At 41.1% G+C, this 26,224-nt stretch overlaps 1 protein-coding gene and 1 long non-coding RNA gene across 2 annotated transcripts in view; one reads left to right on the forward strand and one right to left on the reverse strand.

Annotated features, from left to right (window-relative positions):
* CFI (complement factor I) overlaps positions 1–25,818 on the forward strand; it is a 43,688-nt gene extending 17,870 nt beyond the window's left edge. The window contains exons 5-15 of the mRNA XM_005681316.3: positions 1,578–1,731; positions 4,564–4,727; positions 5,556–5,669; positions 5,811–5,921; positions 11,532–11,555; positions 14,144–14,179; positions 16,029–16,132; positions 16,303–16,406; positions 19,878–20,155; positions 23,157–23,261; positions 25,399–25,818. Of these exons, the coding sequence (XP_005681373.2) occupies positions 1,578–1,731; positions 4,564–4,727; positions 5,556–5,669; positions 5,811–5,921; positions 11,532–11,555; positions 14,144–14,179; positions 16,029–16,132; positions 16,303–16,406; positions 19,878–20,155; positions 23,157–23,261; positions 25,399–25,616 (1,412 nt within the window). The 3' untranslated portion in view covers positions 25,617–25,818. The remainder of the gene's footprint in view (positions 1–1,577; positions 1,732–4,563; positions 4,728–5,555; positions 5,670–5,810; positions 5,922–11,531; positions 11,556–14,143; positions 14,180–16,028; positions 16,133–16,302; positions 16,407–19,877; positions 20,156–23,156; positions 23,262–25,398) is intronic.
* On the reverse strand, positions 11,766–14,134 carry LOC108636204. Its single transcript, XR_001918170.1, has 2 exons — positions 13,670–14,134; positions 11,766–11,990 (listed from the first exon to the last, which is right to left on the reverse strand). It is a non-coding gene; the product is annotated as an uncharacterized LOC108636204 (long non-coding RNA).

A 26,224-nucleotide genomic window follows, 5' to 3' on the forward strand; every position in this document is an offset into this window, starting at 1 on the left:
CGTCAGAACCATCCCTACTCTCACTTCTACTTGGCTTAAGGGATTGTTCCCAGAGTTGTTGAGTTGCTTTAGAACCCAGGGGGAAATGCTATACATGAGACTGGGACTGAAATAGAACCTCTTTGGACCCCCAACCCCAGTCATTTCTTCCAGTTTCCATCCCACCAACCCCTACCCCTCTCCCTAGCCCCAGCCTCATCAGCTCTGATCCGAGGTTTAGCTCAGGCCACCGCTGGCCAAGGACATACTCCACCCTAGCAAATGACACATCAGATCGGAGAGCTTGTCAAGACTTCATCCAGGTGCCTAATGTAGCGAGGAGGCTGGGACCCTGATACGTGAATTAGTGGAGTGATGAAGATGAAAAGACTCTTGGGCTGCCCTGGTGGCTCAGTGGTAAAGAATCAGCCTGCCCAGTGCAGGAGACATGGGTTCAATCCCTGGTCCAGGAAGATCCCACATTCCTTGGAGCAACTAAGCCCCTGCACCACAACTACCAAGCCTGCGCTCTAGCGCCCAGGAGCCACAACTACTGAAGCCCATGCTCCTTAGAGCCTGTGTACCTCGGCAAGAGAAGCCCCCGCAATGAGAAGCCCGCGTGGGGCAATGAAGACCCAGCGCAACCAAAAATAAATAAGAAGACTGAGGGTCTCACTGTCAGTCAGATTTAGTTGCAAGCCCCTCCAAGCACCCCCTGCATTATTGACAAGCTGTGCAGCCTCTCTGGACTGCAGTTTCCGCATCTGTAAAATGTAACAGTAGTTCCTAACTCATAAGATTCTTGTGAAACTTAAACCATGTGCATAAAGCTCTGTGAAGAGTGAACAAGAAGTGCTCATGAAATCTGAACTATGACAGCAAGTTTCAAGCTTGTTGTCTTTGGATATAAATTATCACAGACATTTCATGAATTTACAGAAGAATGCTTGAAACATTCTTTTTAAAGATACCATGATGTGCACCAGAACTCACTAGCCTAAATATTTTTGTGTTGCTGAGTTAAGATGCTGCGGTACTGTGGACAGGAGGCAGGAAGATCCCTGAGTCCAGCTCTCTTACCTGTTGGAGAGGAGGAAAGCAATAGTGGAGATTATTCTGCCAGTGTCAGACTTCCGTTCTCTTCAGGCATGCAGTGCCTTAAGTATGTGAGAATACGTAAATCCTTCTTACATATTCTTTACTTGTTTGGCTTACTTTTAAGAGCATGGATTTTGGAGTCAGATCAATATAGCAAGTACAGATTCCTGGCTTCACACCTTGAGCAAGCAACTTAATCTCATGTATAAAACTGGATAAATGCAGGTTCCTCATGTGTAAAAATGGAAATAAATATCACCCTCGTTTTCATAAAATTGACGTGAGGATTTTATGATTTTTTTTTACAACTGGGTAGTTCAGCCACTGATACATAATAAACTCATAATTGTTTACTATTATTTGTTAACATCTTCATAGTTTTCAAAGTTAATTAAAAATTATGCATTTTATTTCTTTAGAAGCTTTTAATCAAGAGGAGAAAAAATGAATGCCTGACTATTGCTAATTCTTTAAAAAAATTTTCTTTTTTTTAATTTTAGGGCAATTTAGTGTTTCCTTGTCAAATGGAAAACAAGATTCAGAAGGACTTGTTGCAGTACAACTTGCAGACCAAGATAGAAAAATGTTTGTGTGTGGAGACAGCTGGAGCATTACTCAAGCCAACGTGGCCTGCCTTGACCTTGGATTTCAACTGTGAGTGCTTGCTCACTGAATTTTCCCAGGGCTGATTTTATTCTTCCAACTATTCGTCTTTTGATTACCCTGTCTTTCCAAGCCTCAACTTCCTCAACTGTAACCTGAGAATACTAACTACCTGCCTCACAGTGTAGTCATGAGGATGAAATGTGTTTATGCTTGACTAGTACTTAGAACACTGCTGAGCACAGACTGTAGGTTTGCTCAGGTCTCTGGATGCAAATCCTTTGCTGATCCGTGGAGTTGCATACTCTACATTTGCATCCGTACAGGTGCATGCATAACTCTCTATTCATCTATGATTATGTCCATTCTTTCGGACCTAATGTTGTTTGTATACTCTTTCTTTCTCATTTTTTCTCATCAACCTTGCAAAGATTTGTCTATTGGATTAATGTCTTTCGCCTTTATATTTGTAAATTTTCTTTTGTTTCTTTGTTTTCATTCATGTTTGCTGTTACCTTTGGCTCTCTCTCTCTCTGCTTTTCCCTATTGTACTTTTTCTAATTCTGTGAGTTAAATCCTTAGCTTGTCAGCTTTCAGTTTTTCTTACTTTCTAATATAAGCATTTAAGGTACAAATTTCCCTCTAGTTAATGCTTCATCTGCATGCCTTTACAAGTGAGTATTCTATTTATTGTTCAGTTCAAAATATTTCTAATTTTCAGTATAATTCCCCCTTGATTCAAACAAAATTTAGAAGTTTCTTTTTTTTACTTTCCTAATGAATATATTAGTTTGTTTTTGGTTAACTTTTTGTTATAAATTTCCTATTTAATTGTATTGTGGAGAGAGAATTTCTCCACATGAGGACAATTGTTTAAATATTTTTTTGAGACTTCCTTTGTACTGAGTATATTTCAAATGCTTCATATTCAGGGTTCTACATAATAGATGTGTTAGAATAAAAATTTTTATTCCATTAGAATAAAAAAGCATGTCAATGGCTTTATTCAAGTATTTTCCCATTTATTTATTTCTAAGTTTTCAAGGTCTTTGTCTTTTGAGTGTGTCCCTTATAAACAGCATATCTCTCTCTTTTTTTTGAATACAATATGATGATAGCTGAAGAGTTTAGTCCATTTACATTATTGTGATTATTTACTTGTTGATTACCCTGTCTTATCTGGGGCTTACTATTTACCCTTTTCATATCCTCTTGTTTCTTCCTTTTAAAAATTCTGTTGAGTTAATAAAGCTATTATTTTCTTAATCTTTTTCTTCCTCTACTTGGTTTGAAAATTATATACACATTCCATTAATGATTATCTTCACGTTTATACCATGAATCCTTAAATTATGAAGTTCTTGCCCTCTTCAGAAATAATACAAAGAATGTCGTTTCCATGTCAACGGTTCAGTATCTTGTTCCACCTTATTTGTGTATATTCCTGAAGTTAATTGCTATCATCAGGTAATAAGCAGTTATCAGTACTGTTGTTCAGTCCGCGGTTATTCAGATGGACTTCATGTTTGCCAACTTCTTGGTTTGTTGTTGCTTCTTGCATCTCACTTCTTCATTTTTCATTCAGTTTTCTTCTTCCCAAACCACATCTGCTAGTAGTTCATTAGTGAGAGTCTCTTATCATTAAATTGAGTCATGAGATAGTTCTTATTTATGACACTTTGTGACCTACAACCTATGAGTCAACCTAATGGCAAACTCTCTCACTCTTTGACCTCCCAGTATTTTGCTCTTATCATACTTTGTATAAGCTCATGAACAGACTTCTCTGATTTAGCCAGTGGGTATTTCCTTTAATTCCTTAAGACTCATTGAGGGCATTTATCTAGTACTTTCAGATAGTCATAATTTGAGAGATTGCTCAGCTTATTCACCTGTCAGACTGCCCCAAATGACTTCCATTTGTTCTCACATTTCGACTCAGTTTGGCACAGTTTCATGACTACTATATCTTCATTATGGATTTTGTTCCCTTTAATTGCTCTCTTTTTCCCTCTCATTGTAATTTATCGGACATTTACATTGCTATTACTGCTTAATTTTTTGCTTACATTTGCCTCCTGCATCTTTGCTCAACCTTTTATTTTTAACCCATTTCCCCCATTAACTTCTAGAGAAAAGCAGAGAGCAATTGAATGTTCTGGAAGCTCACTGTAACTCACCATCTCTAGGACACTGGGTCATTGAGGTAGCCTCTTAGCTACACAAATTCTGAACAAACTGAGAAGTCCAAGCAATGGCATATAGATGTCAAATACCACTTAACACTGTCAATACTGAATTGAGGCCATAGCTTAGCATAAAAGTAGAGAATTAAGCCAACTGTTAGAATTAAACTAACTCAGTCTCTCTGATCCCAGGTAACCATGGGGCCAACCAGGTAAGACTCAGCATGGGGCAGGGGGAGAATGGAAGAGCAGGATTGACCTGGCCTGCTTTTTATTTCCAAGATTTCCTGATCAAATTAATCTTCTCCCTTTTCTGGAGAAAAGAGGAGTTAACCGGTAGAGAGGCCAAGGATGATACATCTCAGGTTGGAAAGAAATCAGGAATGTTTGATCAAAGAGGCATTTCTTCTTAACAAGAAACAGAGGAGGAGAAACCAATATTTTTGGTTGCTTGTCATATTTTGAACTTTTCCAGTCAGTTTAAATTGTTTTTGTTTATCTTTACAAAACTCAGTGAGGGAGTTATATTCCTTGTTACTGGGGAAGACATGGAAGCTCAGAGAATGTAAGCGTCTTGCCTAACCTATCACCCATACATAAAAAATAAAAGGAAATTAGTCCCTCACCTCCTCCAGTAGAATTATAAACACAAAGCACTAATTATTCTACTTCAACGTTTCATTTGTTTGCTTTGCAGAGGTGCTCTTGATACTCATAGAAGAGATCCTGATCTAAATTCCGCTGAATGTCTGCATGTGCGTTGTCGAGGATTAGAGACCAGTTTGGCTGAATGTACTTTCACTAAAGGAGTACACAATTCGGAGGGGTTGGCTGCCATGGTGTGTTACACAGAGGAGGCAGGTTAGTGGAGTACTTGCCCAGTATTTTCCCTTCCTTAGAAATTGTTTATTTCACACCAGGTCTGTAGTAAACAAAATTACAGATATCCTGTTGCCAGTCACACACAATGACAAAATCACATTTTGGGTTTTAGAGCCCAAATCGGTGCTTTTCCCCTATTGTACCTTTTTCCCATTCAAATATCCTTCTATCCTTTACTTCCTACATGGGAAGTAAAGTTGTTTGATTCCCCTTTGATTCTTTGAACATATGGATTGAAATTGATGAAGCAAACACAAGTAAATATTAGAAGAAACTCAGCATCTCCTTTGAGGAGTCCAGCTGATTACATATTCCTTTAAAATGGTTAAATCACTGCCGCTTTTCTCCTTCATCCTGACGTTGGAATATTTTAGCTATATATGTAGTGTTAAAGATCATATCCTTTTTGGTGCTTAAAAAAAAAAAAAAAAAGAGCCATCAAAATGTAAATGGCACTGCCCAAGTCAGCCTCGAGGTGGGGCTGGGTCAGCATGAAAGGAGTGGGTGAGCACCAGGGTTTGCCAGTGTCAGCAAGGGCTCCGGATTCCCGGGTCCCCTCCCCCAGTCTCAGGAGAAGCCTCCACAGTAAATGCTGGCTTACAGAGATTAGCAAAGGACCTCCTTAAGCCAGCTTTGGCGTTTATTTTCCCTGTTAATATATTATGGTAATGCTACCACTCGTGCATTTTATATCACTTTTTATCAGTGCCTGACTTTATCTTCATGCCCCCATTATTCCAAACATGTGGTAAAGATGTCATCCACAACTTCATAAATAAATTTCACACAGACAATTCTACTTTACAGCTCCTCCAAAAAAGGACTCCTTTCAATGTGTGAATGGGAAACGCATTCCTCAGAAGAAGGCCTGTGATGGTGTCAATGATTGTGTAGACAACAGTGATGAGCTGTGCTGTAAAGGTAGAGATGACCCCAGCCTTTAAACTCCCAAGTGCTTTCCTCTAAGAAAACAGAAGCAACTTTCCCACTGACTTAAGATCCCAACTTATTGCATTTTAAGAATGAAAAAAACCCTCCCCTCTTCTATTTGTGTTTGCACAGACTGCCGAGGTGAAGGTTTTCTCTGTAAATCGGGTGTTTGTATTCCAAAGCAGTATAAGTGCAATGGTGAGCTGGACTGTATCACGGGAGAAGATGAAGTTGGTTGTGAAGGTAATTTAAAGTTTTGTGGTTATGTTTTATTATTATTATTTGACCCAGGGGTTTTAGCAGACTTTGTAATTATTGCCTAGATCCAATCTGTCAATAGGGCCTGTAAAATGGCAATTTCTTTTTCTAAAGTTTTTACTGAAGTATAGTCAACTTACAATATTGTGTTAGTTTTAGGTGTGGGCTTCCCTGGTAGCTCCAGTGATAAAGAATTGAAACTGCAATGTTTGATCCCTGGGTTGGGAAGATCCGCTGGAGAAGGGAACAGCTACCCACTCCAGTATTCTGGCCTGGAGAATACCATGGACAGAGGAGCCTGGCAGGCTATAATCTATGGGGTCGCAAAGAGTTGGACATGACTGAGGGACTAACACTTCACTTCACTTCATAGTGATATCCTATATATATAAATATATATATGTTTATACATATATATATATATATGTTCTCTTCCAGATTCTTTTCCCTTAGAGGTTATTATAATATATTGAATATATTTTCCTGTGCTATACAGTAGATCTTTGTTGGTTATCCATTGTGTGTTGGGGTGTGTGTGTCTGTGTCTGTGTTTATTAATCCCAAACTCCTAATTTATCCTTCTTCTCTTCTTTTAAAAAATGGCAATTTCTAATTCAACATTCCTTCTGCATTTATTAGCTGGAGTCTTGTAGAGAAGAACTATTTTGTTTCCATGAAATGTAGTTCATTATTGAAAGGCAAAGTGTTATTTAATTCCTTCCTTTTGCTTACTAAATTTCAAAGCAGTGAGCAGGGGCTCTTTGTTTTTTAGTGCTCATTGGAAAACCTCCAAAGGTGGGGAATATTTACTAGGTACCTAATGCATCCATGGGGTGCAAAGAGTTGGACATGACTGAGCGACTGAACTGAACTGAACCTAATGCATCCCACCCAGACTGACTTCATGCTCCCATTTATGCATTCTGGAGGAAAAATCTTCCTAAGTTAATATATTTATTTATCTACTCAATGGATATTTATTGAGTTCTTACTGTATGTGCTGGATCCTATTCTAAGATGCTGGGGTTACCACTGTGAATAACATTTCAAAATACCTGCACCTTCATAGATCTTATATTCTAGTGTAGGAAGAGAAACAATAAAGAAAAATAAGTAAAAATATCTAGTAAAATAATAAGTACTTTTAAAAAAAGGCACAAAGGAAGATATAAAAGGGGGATAAATTCTGGAAGTGTAGATAAGGTGGCTTGGGAAGGCTCGCTCACTTTTGTTTTTAGGTAAAGAACTGAAGGAAATGACGATCCAGCCAGCAGAAGTCTGTGGAAGAGTGTTCTAGGCAGAGGCAACAAGCAATGTGGTTCTGCTAAGATAGGAACATTCCAGTATGTTTGAGGGACAGTCAGCAAGGAGGCTTATGTGGCAGGAGTTCCACCTGTGCATAGTGAGAGATTAGAGACAAACAGGAGGGGACTTCCCTGGGGGTCCAGTGGCGAAGACTCCACGGTCCCAATGCAAGTGTCCCAGGTTCAATTCCTGGCCAGGGAACTAGACCCCACATGCCCCAACTAAGAGTTCACATGCCACAACTAAAAGTTCCCTTGTGCTGCAACTGAAACCCAGGGCAGCCAAATAAATAAATTTAAAAAAAAAAAAAAAAAAAAAAACAGGCAATAGGAGAGGTTGGAGAGGTGCTTGGTTGGGGTGATCAGGGCAGATATAGGGATGTCTGTTAAGGAATGAAATGGGGACTCTAAGCAGAGGAACAGCATGATCTGAGTTACATTTTTGAATCAAGATTACTCTGGCTGCTGCGTGGGGAATAGGCTGTATGAGGGTGAGGGGAGAAGCAGGGCAACCAGTGATGAAGCTACTGAGTAATCCAGGGAAGATGACAGTGACTCGGATAACCTGGTAGGAATGGGAATGATGAGAAGCAGTCAGATTCTGATTATATTTTGAAACTAGAGCCAGAATGATTTGCTTATAGATTGGATGGGGGTGTGAGAACAAATGAGCAGTCAAGGATGACTCCGGGGATTTTGGCCCGAGAACGGAAAAGATGGAGCTCCTTTCCTCAAAGACAGGGAAGGCTGCTGGAGGAGTGTGTGCGGGTCCTTGCATCCACCTTACTTACATGGAGCGAATCTGGTGGTGTGCTGGTAAATGTTTAACAGTGGGCTTTAAAGAGGGAGAGGGACTCCCTAATTGTAGCTTTTGCTAATTTGTGGTGTATGTTATTCCCACCATGGATGTTTTTAAGCCATTGACGTGATGTCACAAAACACAAGCTGGGAAGTGACACAACAGCCTCTTGTGTAGTGGTTGTATCTGTGTCAGGACACCACTGCCTTACTGTTAATGGTTTACTGTAGTGTTTTGTACTTGCCTTACCTTCCCTTTTCAACAGTACATGCCTTTAAAACAGAGGCTAACTATTTTTACATTCCACATGCCCCCGGTGAAATGCCTTCTTTAAAGTGCATAGGAACCTGGATGTTAGGTCCATGAATCAAGGCAAATGGGAAGTGGTCAAACAGGAGATGACAAGAGTGAACATTGACATCCTAGGAATCAGCGAACTAAGATGGACTGGAATGGGTGAAGTTAACTCAGATGACCATGATATCTACTACTGTGGGCAGGAATCCCTTAGAAGAAATGGAGTAGCCATCACGGTCAACAAAAGACTCCAAAATGCAGTACTTGGATGCAGTCTCAAAGAATGACAGAATGATCTCTGTTCGTTTCCAAGGCAAACAATTCAATCAATATCACGGTAATCCAAGTCTATGCCCCAACCAGTAATGCTGAAGAAGCTGAAGTTGAACAGTTCTATGAAGACCTACAAGACCTTCTAGAACTAATACCCCAAAGAGATGTCCTTTTCATTATAGGGGACTGGAATGCAAAAGTAGGAAGTCAAGAAACACCTGGAGTAACAGGCAAATTTGGCCTTGGAGTACAGAATGAGGCAGGGCAAAGGCTAATAGAGCTCTGCCAAGAGAACACACTGGTTATGGCAAACACCCTCTTCCAACAACACAAGAGAAGACTCTACACATGGACATCACCAGATGGTTGACACCGAAATCAGATTGATTATATTGTTTGCAGCCAAAGATGAAGAAGCTCTATACAGTCAACAAAAACAAGACTGGGAGCTGACTGTGGCTTGGATCATGAACTCCTTATTGCCAAATTCAGACTGAAACTGAAGAAAGTGGAGAAAACCACTAGACCATTCAGGTATGACCTAAATCAAATCCCTTATGACTATACAGTGGAAGTGAGAAATAGATTTAAGGGACTAGATCTGATAGACAGAGTGCCCGATGAACTATGGATGGAGGTTCGTGACATTGTACAGGAGACAGGGATCAAGACCATCCCCAAGAAAAAGAAATGCAAAAAAGCAAAATGGCTGTCTGAGGAGGCCTTACAAATAGCTGAGAAAAGAAGGGAAGGGAAAAGCAAAGGAGAAAAGGAAAGATACACCCATTTGAATGTAGAGTTCCAAAGAATAGCAAGGAGAGATAAGAAAGCCTTCCTCAGTGATCAAAGAAATAGAGGAAAACAGCAGAATGGGAAAGACTAGAGATCTCTTCAAGAAAATTAGAGATACCAAGGGAACATTTCATGCAAAGATGGGCTCAATAAACGACAGAAATGGTATGGACCTAACAGAAGCAGAAGATATTAAGAAGAGGTGGCAAGAATACACAGAAGAACTGTACAAAAAAGATCTTCACGACCCAGATAATCACGATGGTGTGATCACTCACCTAGAGCCAGACATCCTGGAATGTGAAGTCAAGTGAGCCTTGGAAAGCATCACTATGAACAAAGCTAGTGGGGGTGATGGAATTCCAGTTGAGCTATTTCAAATCCTGGAAGATGACGCTGTTAAAGTCCTGCACTCAGTATGCCAGCAAATTTGGAAAACTCAGCAGTGGCCACAGGACTGGAAAAGGTCAGTTTTCATTCCAATCCCAAAGAAAGGCAATGCCAAAGAATGCTCAAGTTCAGTTCAGTTCAGTCGCTCAGTCGTGTCTGACTCTTTGCGACCCCATGAACCACAACACACCAGGCCTCCCTGTCCATCACCAACTCCTGGAGTCCACCCTAACCCATATCCATCGACTCGATAATGCCATCCAACCATCTCATCCTCTGTTGTCCCCTTCTCCTCATGCCCTCAATCTTTCCCAGCATCAGGATCTTTTCAAATGAGTCAGCTCTTCGCATTAGGTGGATGAGTTTCCAGCTTCAACATCAGTCCTTCCAATGAACACCCAGGACTGATCTCCTTTAGGATGGACTGGTTGGATCTCCTTGAAGTCCAAGGGACTCTCAAGAGTCTTCTCCAACACCACACTTCAAAAGCATCAAAGCGCTCAGCTTTCCTCACAGTCCAACTCTCACATCCATACATGACCACCGGAAAAAACCATAGCCTTGACTAGACGGACCTTAGTCAGCAAAGTAATGTCTCTGCTTTTGAATATGCTGTCTAGGTTGGTCATAACTTTTCTTCCAAGGAGTAAGTGTCTTTTAATAATCATGGCTGTAGTCACCATCTGCAGTGATTTTGAAGCTGAGAAAAATAAAGTCAGCCACTGTTTCCACTGTTTCCCCATCTATCTGCCATGAAGTGATGGGACCAGATGCCATGATCTTAGTTTTTTGAATGTTGAGCTTTAAGCCAACATTTTCACTCTCCTCTTTCACTTTCCTCAAGAAGCTTTTTAGTTCCTCTTCACTTTCTGCCATCAGGATGGTGTCATCTGCATATCTGAGGTTATTGATATTTCTCCCGGCAATCTTGATTCCAGCTTGTACTTCTTCTAGCCCAGCCTTTCTCATGATGTACTCTGCATATAAGTTAAATAAGCAGGGTGACAATACACAGCCTTGACGTACTCCTTTTCCTATTTGGAACCAGTCTGTTGTTCCATGTCCAGTTCTAACTGTTGTTTCCTGATCTGCATACAGGTTCCTCAAAGGCAGGTTAGGTGGTCTGGTATTCCCATCTCTCTCAGAATTTTTCACAGTTTATTGTGATCCACATAGTCAAAGGCTTTGGCATAGTCAATAAAGCAGAGATAGATGTTTTTCTGGAACTCTCTTGCTTTTTCCATGATCTAGTGGATGTTGGCAATTTGATCTCTGGTTCCCCTGCCTTTTCTAAAACCAGCTTGAACATCTGGAATGCTCAAACTACCACACAATTGCACTCATCTCACATGCTAGTAAAGTAATGCTTAAAATTGTCCAAGCCAGGCTTCAGCAATATGTGAACTGTGAACTTCCAGAAAATTTTTTTGTCTAACTATATAATATTTATAGTTAGGTATGTATTCAAATATATCTAACACATGAATCTCTGTTAAACTCAAGTGAAAATGATTTCCTTGCTGTGGTAAAGTTGGTGTGTGTTTAAATGTAAGAGGAAACATTTGTTAGGCACTATTAAAAATCAAAGTATTTGCTACAAAAAGTGGCATACTGTGGGCCCCTTTTATCTTTTTATAAATGTTAAGTTGTTATTCTGTACTGAAAATTGATGATTAGTGTACATTTAATTCAAGTGAAAATGATCTCTTTGCTACAGTGAGATTTTTCTTTTGTTTTTAGGAACTGGACATCCTGAAATTAAAGGTAAATATACTTTTATCATAGAAAATTTATATTACAGAATTGAAAAGAAGAATAAAGAGTCCTAGCTTGAAATGGTGTGTATTTTTTTTCATGTAAAAATGATGCTTTCCTGTGGTAAATTTTTTTTCATCCCCTTTATTTGTAGCTGAAAGTAAAAATTTTATTAAAGTCTTGGGATGTTGCAGAATTGAAACAAAACACAAGCACTGCTTTTATGTTATATTGTTATATTTGAAGGTAACCTTTAACCGAGGATGATATATATGACCAGTTTCACCATTTGCTTCGACACAGAGGCCTTGTTCCACAGTGGGGTAAACTCCTCACGCTCCCCGCGCCCAGCCTGCCAAGCACCTTCTCTGCACATTGCACCTCTGCCAAATAGCCTTCTCTTCCTTTCCTTTCTCCTCAAAACCAAGGCAACTGCTGAAGAAACTGTCACCAGAGGAAAGAAAACATCTTTTCACCTTAGATATTTTCTTATTTACTTTTGTAACAGACATCCCCAAATCTTCCAGCTCTTTAGAGTCATCCTTTTCTTCGTTATTCATCTAAAATGACCACCAGAAGCTTTTGGTCCTCCTCAGGGTTTCTCAGGATTCCTGAGTGACTTTTATATAGTCAAGATCACCCCTGTTCTAAATGGCTAATTTCCACTGTTTCTTTTTATCCCCTCCCTCTTGTCATTTTGCCCTCCAAGGCTGCTGCTGTCCTTTTTGTTTCATTTTGGTGTTTGTTTGTTTCCTCTTCTTAATTGCTTTCCCCCTTCCCTCCCTCTTGCCCTTCCTCCCTTTCTAGTTTCAGACTTCAGGTGCAAAGTGATGAGTTAGTGACACTCCTCAGCCCAGTGACAACTCGCCAGAGATGACCAGCACGCAGTCATCACTGGTTCAGGCAAGGCCCCTCTCTTGCTTCACCGATTCTCCATTACTCCAGTACCTTAGACTCGCTCATTCCCCGTAGCAACCACTGTAATGTGATTTAACATGTGTGTCTTTTTGTTCATGTACATTCTTATCCAGTGTCAGTTGTTATCTTGTGAGGGTACATTTGTAATTCACAGGGTATGGTGTTGTGTATCCTCTATTTCCTTTTTATCTTTTCACAAAGCATCGCATTTTTAAGACCCGTCCATGTTGTGATGTTTCTGTCTAATCTGTTGCTTCTAATTGCCACACAATAAAACACTATGTGGTTTCACCTTTCACAAGTTACTCTCTACCTGCTCAGTACTGGACTCTCAGCCCACACTCACATGCAATGATGAATATCCTCTCCTTAAGGATGTGTGGGAGATTGCTCTGAGGCATCGAGCTGGGCCAGAAATTGTTAGAGTCATTTGACAAACTGGTGCCTACATGTTCTGTGGCAAAGCTGCTCACCTCCACCAATACCACCTGCTGAGGGCTCGCCTCCACTCCACTAACATTTAGCACTATCCAGCTTTCTAATTTTCCTGGTCTAATACTCTCAAGTGATAGGGCATTGTTTGTTTATTTGAACTTTTGTCATAACCAATGATTCTGGGTTTCTTTTCACATGCATACTAGCCTTTTGAGTTTCCTCTTCCTTTTCGTCTTTCCTTTTGCCAATTCCCATCTTTTGCCTCATTTCATATTGGGGCCGCAGTCTTCTTTCTTCTAGCATTCTAGATATTAATCCATTTTCAGTTTTAGACATGCAAATACCTTCTTCCATTCTGTCACCCACCTATTAACTTTGGCCATACTGAGCTTTGTTGAATAGAAGTCTTTAATCTTTAAATTTTAAAATCTTTATTTAATCAAAGCCATTGATTGTTTTTCTTATGATCTGTGCTTTGGAGCTTTCTGCTTGTCTTGTAATATCCAGTATATCTCAGCTCTACTGGACTTTGCCCATCGCCCTTTGTTGAGCATTTGATATGAAGTCTTCTCTTTGGTTTATGTTACTGCTTTTGTGAAAGCTCTGAGCAGAAAATAACCTAGGTGTGTAGTGTAACAGATACATGTAAGTCTTCCCCTCCCAAAAATGTGGGAAATACAGTAATAATGCACAGGACTGCTGCAGCGAAGTAACATGGCCTCTGCGCGGCAACCTCATCCAAGACAGAGCAACCCTTTGTGGGAATTCACCTTTAGATGCTCAGGTCGAAGAAATCATGATTCTGTTCACAACTGAAATGTTTCAGGACAGCAGAGTGAAGATGGAATCATCCTGTATAACTTCAAGCCGAAGTCTAAGAAAGAAAAAGAAGAGCAAATCTGTTCTTGTTTTTGTTTAACTTCTGACTTCTGCATCCCAGATGACTAATAATAACCCTGCTGGATACTGAAACTGATGAATTATTGCATGACCCCTGTTAAGAGATACCTTATTATATACAAAATGCAAAGACCCTTTTTAATGTCAGCTCAGGACTCTTGGTCACTGCCTTGAGCCTTCACAGTTACCTACCAACAGAAAGGAAATAAGATGATTTCATGTTGTCCTTTTTAAAGGTAGGACAGAGTTTAGACAGAAAATTATTATCAAAGTTTAAATGATTTTAATGATTTAATTTTTACTATAAACATAGCTTAAACATTAGAACTTTTATTTGATTATAGAAGCAGCAGAAGTGTTGACTGCTGATATGGATGCAGGTAAGTTAACATTATTCTTTTTCACTAGTGCTTCACTGGTCAAATTTGCATTTTAATGTCATGTGCATGTATGTGAGTATATATGCATATATGCAATATAATTGATTCAAGTACTCATTTCCTTTGATTTCAATTTAAATAGAAAAACCATTACTACTTTTCTTATCATTTTTAAGAAAAACAAGCTTAAATGCTTCTTGAAAACTACTTTTAAAATAGGTTAATATATATGGCTTATTTTGAAATGGAAAAAACAGTCTAGTTTTACATACAGCTTTTCTGTTTGCTATGAGCTTTGTCAGATCAGTTTTGTCAAAGCCAACCAGATTTGTGACCCAGGACATACATTTTAAGTACAAAAATAATAGATTCTTCTGCAATATTTTAAACCATGATAACAGGAAATCTGTGAAGAGCTGTTTTTTGGCCAAGTCTACACTGAAAGCCAAATTTAAACAAAGTAGTAAGTTCCTGGGAAGACAGTAACTGATAGGAATTTTTGAGTCAAACTGACATGTTAATTCCTGACTTAGTTATTTGTTAGCTGTGTGACTTAGGTTAGTAACAAGCTCAAATACAAATTGGGAGTGAAATATCTCCCTATTTTAGGAGGATTGAAAACTGAAGCTCATGTAAGACTCCCTTCTGATTGCCAGGCCCCAGAGTTCATCAGCAATTTTTAAAAAATCAGGCAATGAGTGGAAGATTTAGATCTCAAAGCTGCAGATATCAGTCAGAGGGATTTCCAACAAAGGCCCTTTATTTTCTACTCAGGGTAATAAATTAATTTTCAAGTTCAATCCAAGCTGATTTGACAGTCCTCAATCGATGGGGGTCTCCCTTCTTAAAGGTACAAGCAGAAATTTAAAATTTATCATCACATTCTTCCCTTAACCCAGTTCTTAGCCTGGATGGGACTCCCCCAAAATCTTTTATCCACATTTGTTCACAACTTCTCTCCCTTGAGGCCCTACCTCTTTCTTATGTGCTCAAAGTAATTGACAGTGATATTAATTTTCCTTTCTCATTTGGGACTAAGAATCAAGTTTACAAAAATTTTCATGACATGATAAAATAGAGCGAGATAATAAGAAGAGCATCTTACACTTTTACTTTCTTCCTTTGTCATGAATTCCCTTGCAAATTCATGTCTTAAGCCTGACTCTAGCATGCCTCCCAGTGACAAGTGTGCCATGTCTGAGTGCTCACTGAGAAAGGAAACACCATCACATGTTAAGTGGCTAAAAACACAGCCCCCTCCCAGCCCACTGATCCTGGATTGTCCAGGGGTTCCTGGCATGTTACCTGTCAGTGTTAATATGATGATTAAGTGATACAAACTATATACAAAGTATTTAGCATGGGATTTGACACATAGAAAGAACTCAACAGTAACATCATCAATGTTAATATTAATATCACTGAAGAGTCCCACATAAACAGTCTCCAGAAAGTAAGAACTAAGAAAGTAGACTGCGGAGTTCTGCTTGTGAACCTCATCCAGAGGTGTCACCCATCTTGAGCTGTCACAGTAGTAATGTCTGGGCGCGTGGCTTCTCTTATCTGCCAGAGGCTGGTCAGTGTGTGACCCCTCAGGCAACCTCCTTCGGCCACGAGTCCACCTTTAGGTAGAACTTCAGAGAATCAAGCCAATTTAAAGCTTAATTTTTAATATGAAGCCAGAATTTTTAAGCAAGGTGAATAGCATCCAAAATGACTTACTAATGAATCTGGGCTGCTTCATATTAGTTGTCACTCTGCTGTTTTTGCAGCATAGATAATCAAGAAGTTTGCCCAGAAGGTAATGGTTTCAAAAATCATAATGATACAATCTCTTCTTTTCTTAAAGAAAGAAAATTTATAAAGTCATTTTTGCCTAAACTATCCTGCGGAGTTAAAAACAACATGCACATTCGAAGGAAACGAGTCGTAGGAGGCAAGCCAGCAAAAATGGTAAACCGACACAAAAACTGATAATGTCATTTCCCTGGAGCTGCCCAAGTTTGGGGGAAAAAAAAGTGAGGGGGAGGGATGGTAATTATTAGAGACTAAGAACCTTGCGATGGAAATCTTCAAGCCACCTGTCTGGCAGGATGGCAGTAACCACATGAATGTCTTTACAGGGAGACTTCCCATGGCAGATTGCAATCAAGGAAAGTGACAAAATCCACTGTGGAGGAACTTATATCGGTGGCTGTTGGATTCTGACTGCTGCACATTGTGTCAGGTAAAACAAAACAAAACAAAACAAAACAAAAAACCCTCTCCAGTAGATTCTTGATTTCTGAAACAATGAAATTAGGTCATAGAGGTTGTGATAAAGTCAAATGATAAATAAAAATCTATGTAAGAAAAATCATTTAGTTCCACTCTGTTGTCTGCTAAACACCCTCTCTGATGTTCACAATCAGGAGTCCAGAGGCCAGTTCCTCAGAACCCAGTATGTTCCCCACAGACCAAGTTGTTGACCTCAGCTGGCAAGGGCAGATCGAGCCTGTAGGGACCGAGTTGTTTCACTTGGCTCATTTGCATGGGTCAAGGACAGAGTTCAGAATTCTGGCTTCAGTTCTGACCTTTAGAATGAATGAAACACCATGTATGGAGTACCTCTTACAGACCCGATACTGTGCCCAGAGCTTTCATAGATGTTATTTTTGTTTTAACATTCTTAACATTCTCGAGAGGCAAATATTATTCCTCCCATTTTCTAGATAGACAGATTGGAACTAGAAGTTGCATAACTTGGCCGAAACAGCACTACAGGTCTGCAGCGGTGCCTGTGTGTATGCTAAGTTGCTTCAGTCCTGTCCAGCTCTCTTCGACACCATAACTGTAGCTACCTGACTGTAGCCCACCAGGCTCCTCCGACCATGGGGTTCTCCAGGCAAGAATACTGGAGTGGGTTACCATTTCCTACTCTATGGGATCTTCCTGGCTCAGGGATCCAACCCGCGGGTCTTGTATCTCCTGCGTTGGCAGGCAGATTCTTCTCCACAGCACCACCTGGGAAGCCCAGTCTGTAGCAGAGCCAGGGTAAAACCAAGGTCAGCATACGTGACAGTAACTTGGATGAAGGCCTGTTTAGAAAATCTGCAGGTGACCCAAACTTTAGAGGGACAGGAAATCTGTTGAATGACACCCATAAAAATCCTCATGGATTGGAGCAAAGCACCAAATCTTGTTTCTTCCTTCTGAACAACCCTTTTCCCTTCGCTTCTGTAACATAACGCTTCTGGTTTTCTACCCACCTCTCTGGCCACACCTTCTCTGCCTTCTTTGCAGCTTCCTCTTCCAGTGACTGAGCATTATGGCTCAAGTGAAATACTGAAGTTCCTCGATGTGTATCCTGGCTTCCTCTTCTCTTCTTACTTCTTCTTTATAAAGTTATCTGCACTTTAAAATACCACCGTATGCTGACACATTGATAGCTCCAGTCTAGACTTCTCCAACCCTGACCCTACAGTACACTATCTTGGCTGTATAGAAGTATTAGTACATCAAATTCAAAATGTCCAAGACTGAACTCCAAGACTTCCCTAGTGATCCAGTGGTTAAGACTCTGTACTTCCAATGCAGGGAGACCAGTTTGATCCCTGGTCGGCGAATTAAGATCCCACCTGCCCCACACTGTGGCCAAGAAATTAAATATAAAAAATAAGACTGAAGTCATGATTTGCCCCTTCCCCCAAATATTGTCCTGACCTACAGTTCCCTATCTCAGCAGATGGCAACACCATTCATCTAGCTATACAAGGCAGAAATCTAGAAATGATCACATTTCATTCCCTCAGCCCTACCACACAGCTCACCTATATATCACCAACTCCAGATGTCATTTAAAATCTTTTTTTAATTTTTAACTGGAGGATAATTGCCTTACAATGTTATGTTGGTTTCTGCCATACATCAACATGAGTCAACTGTAGGTACACATACGTTCCCTCCCTCTTAAGCTTCCCTCCCACCCCATCCCACCCTTCTAGGTTGTCACAGAGCACCGGGATGAGTTCCTTGCACTATATTGCAGCTTCCCACTGGCTCTCTCTTTCACACATGCTAGTGTATATATTTCAATGCTACTCTTTCAATTCGTCCCACCCTCTCTTTCCCTCATTGTGTCTGTAAGTCTGTTCTCTATGTCTGAGTCTCTATTCCTGCCCTGCAGGTAAGTTCATCAATACCATTTTTCTAGATTCCATATATATGTGTTCATATACGATATTTGTTTTTCTCTTTCTGACTTACTTCACTCTGTATAACAGGCTCTAGGTTCGTCCACCTCACTAGAACTGACTCAAATGTGTTTCTTTTTATGGCTTAGTAACATTCCATTGTATATACGTACTACAATTTCTTCCAGATGGCGTTTTTAATTGCCAGTTATTTAATTCTCAAAGCTTCTTCTTATCTCCACTATTACCATGCTCCTACCTCTCTCCTGGATTATACCATCTGCTTCCTAACTGGCTTACCCACATTCACTTGGCACATTAAATATATATTAAGTAAATTGAATGGATGAACAGTTAACCTCTGAACAATATTCAGGACCTCTGATCCTGAAATATAACCAAATTAATATGAAGCACAGCATTCTTAGAACACTGAGTGTAAATAAAAATATCCTAAACACCTCATTAGCTCCTAGGACACCACTGTTTAACAGTAAGGTGTTTCCCTGAGAAAGTGATGTAAGCTGTGCTGTGCTTAGCTGTTCTGTCATGTCTGACTCTTTGAGACCCCGTGGACTGTGGCCCACCAGGCTCCTCTGTCCATAGGGACTCTCTGGGCAAGAATACTACAGTGGCCATGCCCTCCTCTGGGGCTCTTCCCAACCCAGGGATCAAACCCTGGTCTCCCGTATTGTAGGTGGATTCTTTACTGTCCGAGCCACCACGGAACCCCAAGAATACTGGAGCGCGCAGCCTATCCGTTCTCCAGGCGAACTTCCCGACAGGAATTGAACCAGGGTCTCCTGTGTAGCAGGCAGATTCTTTACCAGCTGAGCTACCTGGGAAGCCCAAGAAAGTAATAGTAGATGCCAAATTTGCTGGAAACCACAAGATGAAAATTGGTAAGAAAATGGAGTGAGGCATGAGGACAGGCAATATTTAACCCATTCACCATTTCAACCAAAGTTTGAAACAGCTACTGTGTTCCAGATACAATACTCAACACAGGTATCTGTCTGTAGATGAATAAGACCCAGTAAAGGTTCTTGAGCAAATAATACAACGCAAAGTTAGGATGAAGTCAGTTTTAAAGGTTACAATGATGATTCCCAGGTCTTCACCCCGGGAACCTCTGGGACCCTGTGCTCTGACTCCCCACTTCCTCAAGCACATTCCTGGCTAGATGCTCTCTGGTTTCTGCTTAAATACCCTCAATACCCACACTCTTCAGAGGCAGCCAACTCATTCTACTGTTGGCATCTCTGCTAAGTAGTGAGACCTTTATGTCCCTAATATTTAGCAGGTAGATGAACTATTCCTTTCTACATTTATCCACTGACTTTAATTCTGTCCTAAGAAAATTTCATTGCAATGCTTCATGGCAGCAAGGATTAAAAAAATCTGGGAAAATGAAAAAACTCCTTAAAAGGGGAGAATTTAAAGATGAAGCATCAGAAGTCCAATTTATACTTGCTTCCCCCCTCGCCCCAAATCAATATATTTTCCGCCTTTCCTATCTGTTACAGAATCAGCAGAACGCATCGTTACCAATTATGGACATCATTTACAGACTGGATAAGACCTGGCTTTCAGACAGTTGTTCACTCGGTGAATCAAATTATTATCCATGAAAACTACAATGGAACTACCTACCAAAATGACATAGCTTTGATTGAAATGAAAAAACGCCCAAGTGAAAAACAGTGTGTGTTGAGTAACTCCGTCCCTGCCTGTGTCCCCTGGTCTCCGTACCTATTTCAACCTAATGATAAGTGCATCATTTCTGGCTGGGGTCGAGAAAAAGGTATGTTTTAGTTTGTTCATCAGAATGCAGGGGTTGAAAAGTGAATAGGAAGAGAAATGCATAGGAGCTAATCTCCCAGGGTTCAGAGAGAAATAGTGCATAAAATCCAGAAAAGTGAGTGTCCAGCCAGGGCCACCTCACAGGCAGAGGACCTGTGTGGAGGCCCAGCACCCCAAGCTGGGGTGTGTGCTTGCTGTACTACTCTGCTGTTACCATCATGAAATTCTCAGTCATTTTTGCAGCAGCCTCACCTCACATTTTTTAATTTTTAAAATGGCTCTGTGAATTATGTAACTGATCCTGACCCAGAGTTTCAAGGAGACCTATACTCTGCAATATTGAAACATCCATTGAGGGTTAACCATTCACCAAGAAAAAAAGCAGAGTGACAGGGGGGACACATAGCATGGACTTTTGGGATTGGTTGGAATGATATGAATGAAAGACGAAATGTTTTTCAAAGGTACAGTCACAGTATGTGCTGAGTCAGTGATCCCACAGCCTTCCCCTCTCTCTTCTGCTCTCCCCTGTTCTCCATGCCTCACACCCCAACATCCCACAAAGAGAAAGATAACATAAAGAATTTATCCTTTGAGCTTCTAAGATGACTTGAAGTGAACATTCATATGAATAAGAGATGTACTTTGCTTAGGGGCAATTATTAGAAGAGACTTCCCTGGTGGCTCAGAAAGTAAAGCATCTGCCTACAATGCAGGAGATCTGGGTTCGGTCCCTGGGTCGGGAAGATCCTCTGGAGAAAGAAATGGCAACCCACTCCAGTACTCTTGCTTGGAAAATCCCACAGATGGAAGAGCCTGGTAGGCTACAGTCTGTGGGGTCGCAAAGAGTTGGACACAACTGAGGGACTTCACCTTATTAGAAAGACCTACTAAATTAGAGACAGATTAGAATTAATTTAAACAGTACTTGTCCCCTCATCTTGAAGTCAGCCTAGAAAGATAGCTTCCTTTCGATCTCTTAAACTTTCTTTGTCAATAGCTTCACTGCATTTGCCTAACAGATTCCTATTGCAACACACTCTTTATAACTGCCATATTGAGAAGTATAAAGTGAAAGTTACTCAGTTGCGTTCGACTCTTTCCGACCACATGGACTATTCAGTCCATGGAATTCTCCAGGCCAGAATACTGGAGTGGATAGCCGTTCCCTTCTCCAGGGGATCTTCCCAACCCAGGGATTGAACCCAGGTCTCCCACATTGTGGGCAGATTTTTTACCAGCTGGGCCCATGAGAAAAGTATAAAATATGCATACAAATGAACCTGAACTTGTAGTATGTTTGAATACCCAAGACTTACAAAACGCTAAAATTTTATTAGTAATTAATTTATCCAGAGAGTATTATGTTCTTTTATTTGTTCTTTTTAAAAATACCAACATTTTATTTTATTTTGGCTAAACTGCATGGCTTACCAGATCTTAGTGTCCCGAACAGGGGTTGAATCTGGGCCCTCAGCAGTGAGAGTCCAGACTCCTCTGTCCATGGGATTTCCCAGGCAAGAATACTGGAATGGGTTGCCATTTCCTTCTCCAGAAGATCTTCCCAACCCAGGGTTCAAACCCAGGTCTCCTGCACTACAGGTAGATTCTTTACCACTGAACCACCAGGGAGGCCCAGCCAAATAAATAAATAAAAAGAAATATTAAAAAGTAAAAAAAAAAGACTAATGTGAAGTATGACTTCAAGGAGAAAAAAGAAACTCTTTCCTGATTTGCCATATTTGTTGGAGGAATGTGTTAGAAAGCATTCGTTTCTTCCTCTGTTTCCCAGAAGAGAATATTAGCCCGTAACACCCTGGGTGGGATCTGTGGGGGTGTCCTTTCACGGTAAACCAGAGGTCTCTGTCCCCAGGTAGAGACAGAGATTTGTAGATTAATTGAGGAGCCAAGTCATTTGGCATAAAATGTTTATTGTACAACGGAATTACTGAGTTCATGCATTAATTACATAAATATTTATTATGTAACTACTTGGTACTAGCATGAGGCTAGGTGCAGCAGTGAATGAATCAGGCCCAGCCCCTGCCCTCCTGGAGCACATACAAATTGCTGTAGGGTGGGAAAAAGGAAGAGGGGAGATGGGACAAAAATTCACTCCTTCTACCTGAGGTATATGAACCTGTGCTCTTAGGTCTTTCTCATCTTCCCTGGACTGTCAATCAGCAACAGCTCCTGGTCCTTCTCTTTCCTTGGACCAAGTGCAAGTCCCAAATCTGTGACTTAAAGGGAAATCCTAAATCCTCTTTCAGTGACTTTCAAATCATTTAGGAGATGGAGTTCCTCACAGACACAAAAACTCGTAGATACCAATTGCTTCATGTGTATTGTCATTTTAAGTTTTTGTATTTAAAAGTTGTTTTCACTCTAACAAGGACTTTCAAGCAAATAAGGGACGATAAGAAGACTGGAACTATTTATGTGGGAAGACCCTGATCACAGATTTCTAGCCACCCTCCACCCCCACCCCACCTCACCGCTAGACTCGGTGATCAGAAGGAGTCTATCCCATTCATTTCACAGTGTGCTGTGTCTTAGTCTCTCAGCCATGTCCAACTCTTCGTGACCCCACGGACCATATAGCCCTCCAAACTCCTCGGTCCATGGGATTCTCCAGGCAAGAATACTGGAGTGGGTTGCCATTTCCTTCTCCAGGGGATCTTCCCAACTCAGGGATAGAACCCTGGTCTCCTGCACTGCAGGCAGATTCTCTACTGACGGAGCCACCAGGGAGGCCCATCTCACAGTACCCAGGCCAAATATTCAATAAGGCTTCTTGACTCTTTTTAGAAAGACAATTATAGAAATGGGATACGAGCAGTGTATGACTAAATTTGCTAGTGAGTTCTCTTCAAAAGTTTACATATGTATTAAAGTATATATATTCTTATATGTTCCTAATGGTTTACTAAATTATGAAAGTAAATACTTAGATTCCTCATTTGTAACTTCTAAATGCCTCTTTGTTTTTTCACTTTGTTTAGGTAACCAAAAAGTATATTCACTTAAGTGGGGTGAAGTTCATATAATAAACAACTGCTCAGCGTTCTACCCAGGTCGCTACTTTGAAAAAGAAATGGAGTGTGCAGGTAAGCACGAAGCGGCTTCTGGGAGATGTCTCCATGGTCCCAACCAAACACCTTTGTCCTCCCCACTGAGTCACCGCCTTGTTCTGAGCCTCCAAGCTTTTCCTTTGGCCTCTGGATGTAAAGATCCCCTGGAGAAGGAAATGGCCACTCAGTCCAGCATTCTTGCCTGGAAAATTCCTTGGACAGAGGAGCCTGGCAGGCTACAGTCCATGGGGTCTCCAAGAGTCGGACACCGCTTAGCAACTAAACCACCACTGGCTGTTGCATTATCAGCCCCTTTCCCTTAGCTAAAGTTCCCTCAATCTAATACCCAGAGGAAAAATCTTCCTTAAGCCATTATACAGCAGTCTAACAAGGTGATTAAGAGCACAGACTCTGGAACTAGACGGCCTGGGTTTACATTCCAGTTCTTACCAATTACTACTTTGTGACCTTGAGCAAGTTTCCTCACCTGCAACATTGGTGATCTTAAGAGATGAGAAAAGTGATACGCAGAGCAGTTAAGCAAGTTGCCCCAAGTCTTACAGGGGCTTCCCAGGTGGCTCAGTGGTAAAGAATCCACCTGCAATGCAGGAGGCCCGGGAGATGCGCGTTTGATCCCTGGGTCGGGAAGGTCCCCTAGAGAAGGAAATGACAACCTATTCCAGGATTCTTGCTTGGGAAATCCCAAGCACAGAGAAGCCTGGCGGGCTACAGTCCGTGGGGGGGTCACAAAGAGTCAGACACAACTTCAGCGACTAAACACCACCACGACAAAGTCTTACAGATAAGCAATGGTATATTCAGGATCGAAGCCTAGACTTCTGAGTAAAAATCCAAAGGATCTCATTTCAGATGCTTCCAGTTGGAAGTCAGTTCTCCCCTCTTAGAAATCCCTTTGGCTTCTCAGGACCCCTGCCCCTCCCTCCTTCAGTATCACAGGGATGCTACTGCCACCACCTAACATAACTACATCAGTTCCTCTTCTGGTGGCGACCTGAAGGCAGGGTGCCAGCCAGGGCAGGGCATTTAGGACACTTTATTGAAATCACTTACAAACAGTGGGTTATAGAAAAAGGCAGAGTTACTGACATCCTGTAACTTCCTGGATGTGTGTGTGCGCTCAGTCGCATCCAACTCTTTGTGACATTTTGGACCATAGCCTGCCAGGCTCCGCTGTCCATGGAATTCTCCAAACAAGAATACTGGAGTTGGTTGCCATGCCCTCCTCCAGAGGATCTTCCCAACCCAGGAATCAAGCCTGAGCCTCCTGCACTGCAAGCAGATTCTTTATTGCTGAGCCATCAGGGAAGCCCCAACTTCTTGGATACAGCAATTTAAAATCTTGGAAAGTCACAAGAGTGAGAAGAAAGTAAATAGACTATTCCCTGTGCCTCCCCCCACCCCACCATCTTAAAATGGAGCTAAGGATTTCAGAGCACAAAAGGGGAGAACAGCACACAATCTACCCAGGCACGACTGCACAGTTAAGAGGCTAAGCTCTGAAGTCTGGCTACCTGGGTTCAAGTTCAGGCTCTGCCACTTATTAGCTGTCTGACCCTAGACAGGCTCACTAATGTCTCTGGGCCCTTATCTCATCTTAAAATAGGTATAGTAATGATCTTTCCCTCATAGGGTTGTGATGAGGATTAAAACAGTGAACAATTAATAAATATTAAGCACTCCGTGAGTACTAGGTACTCCTATTATTTTTCCACTCAGCTGTTGATGCTACTTTGAGATTGCCATCTCATTGTGAAATATGCTTCCATAAAGTAGAGGAAGGAGAGTACTTGCTCAACTTGGAGAATGAGTATTAATAGAAGACACAGTATTTTCCAACCTGCATTTCCACAACTCTTTGGGCCTGCTCTGTAAGGGAGCCCATTGTTATTGCCTGTTAGGAAAGTGTAGGAAAGTCAGTGTTTGGACTTTGCTGGAGGTCCAAGTATTAAGCCTGCATGCTTCTAACGCAGGGGGTGGGAGTTCAATCCCTGGTCAGGGAACTAAGATCCCACATGCCACACAGCACGCTCAAAAAATACAAACAAAAACCTTGAAAAAAATAAAAAGAAAGTCCGTGTCAGTACAGGCACGGGCGGAAGAACAGCCTTGACAATGGAAGTAAATGTGGGATTTTGTCCCTTGTCTTCCTCAGGTACAGATGACGGTTCTATTGATGCCTGTAAAGGGGACTCTGGAGGCCCCTTAGTCTGCCAGGATGTCAACAACGTGACTTACGTTTGGGGTGTTGTGAGTTGGGGTGAAAACTGCGGAAAATCAGGGTTCCCAGGTGTTTACACCAAAGTGGCCAATTATTTTGACTGGATTAGTCATCATGTAGGAAGGTCTCTTATTTCTCAGCACAATGTATAAAACTATGATCTCTCTCTTCTCGCTACTCTTTTTTCTCTCAGGAGCTCCATTTTAATTGAAATGATACTGAATAATTAGTCCTTCTTCAAGGAAAAGAATAGAGGCAGTTTGATGGGACATTTTTTAAAGGTCTCTACAAAGTTTATGCCATGTTGGAATTTTGCTGTATAATTCTCAAATAAATATTTCAGTCAAGCATACATATTTTATTTATAAGAGACCTGGATAATCTGTTCATTCAGGAGTGCTGTATGTGTGGTTTTTTTTTAAGATTTATGTATTTATTTTTTGACTGTGGGTCTTTGTTGCTACATGTTTACTTTCTCTAGTTGCCACGAGTGGGGGCTGCTCTTCATCGTGGTGCCCTGGCTTCTCGTCGCGGTAGCTTCTCATCTTGTTGTGGAGCACACGCTCTAGGCGCAAGGGCTCAGTAGTTGCAGCGCTGTGGGCTCAGTAGTTGCCACCCACAGGCTTAGTTGCTCTGAAGCATGTGGGATCTGCCTGGACTAGGGATTGAACCAGTGTCCCTTGCATTGCAAGGAGGATTCTTAACCCCTGGACACCAGGGAAGCCTGGGAGTGCTGTATTGACTGTACTAAGGTTTAGCA

Source organism: Capra hircus, chromosome 6 (assembly GCF_001704415.2).
Source record: "Capra hircus breed San Clemente chromosome 6, ASM170441v1, whole genome shotgun sequence".
Lineage (NCBI taxonomy): Eukaryota > Metazoa > Chordata > Mammalia > Artiodactyla > Bovidae > Capra > Capra hircus.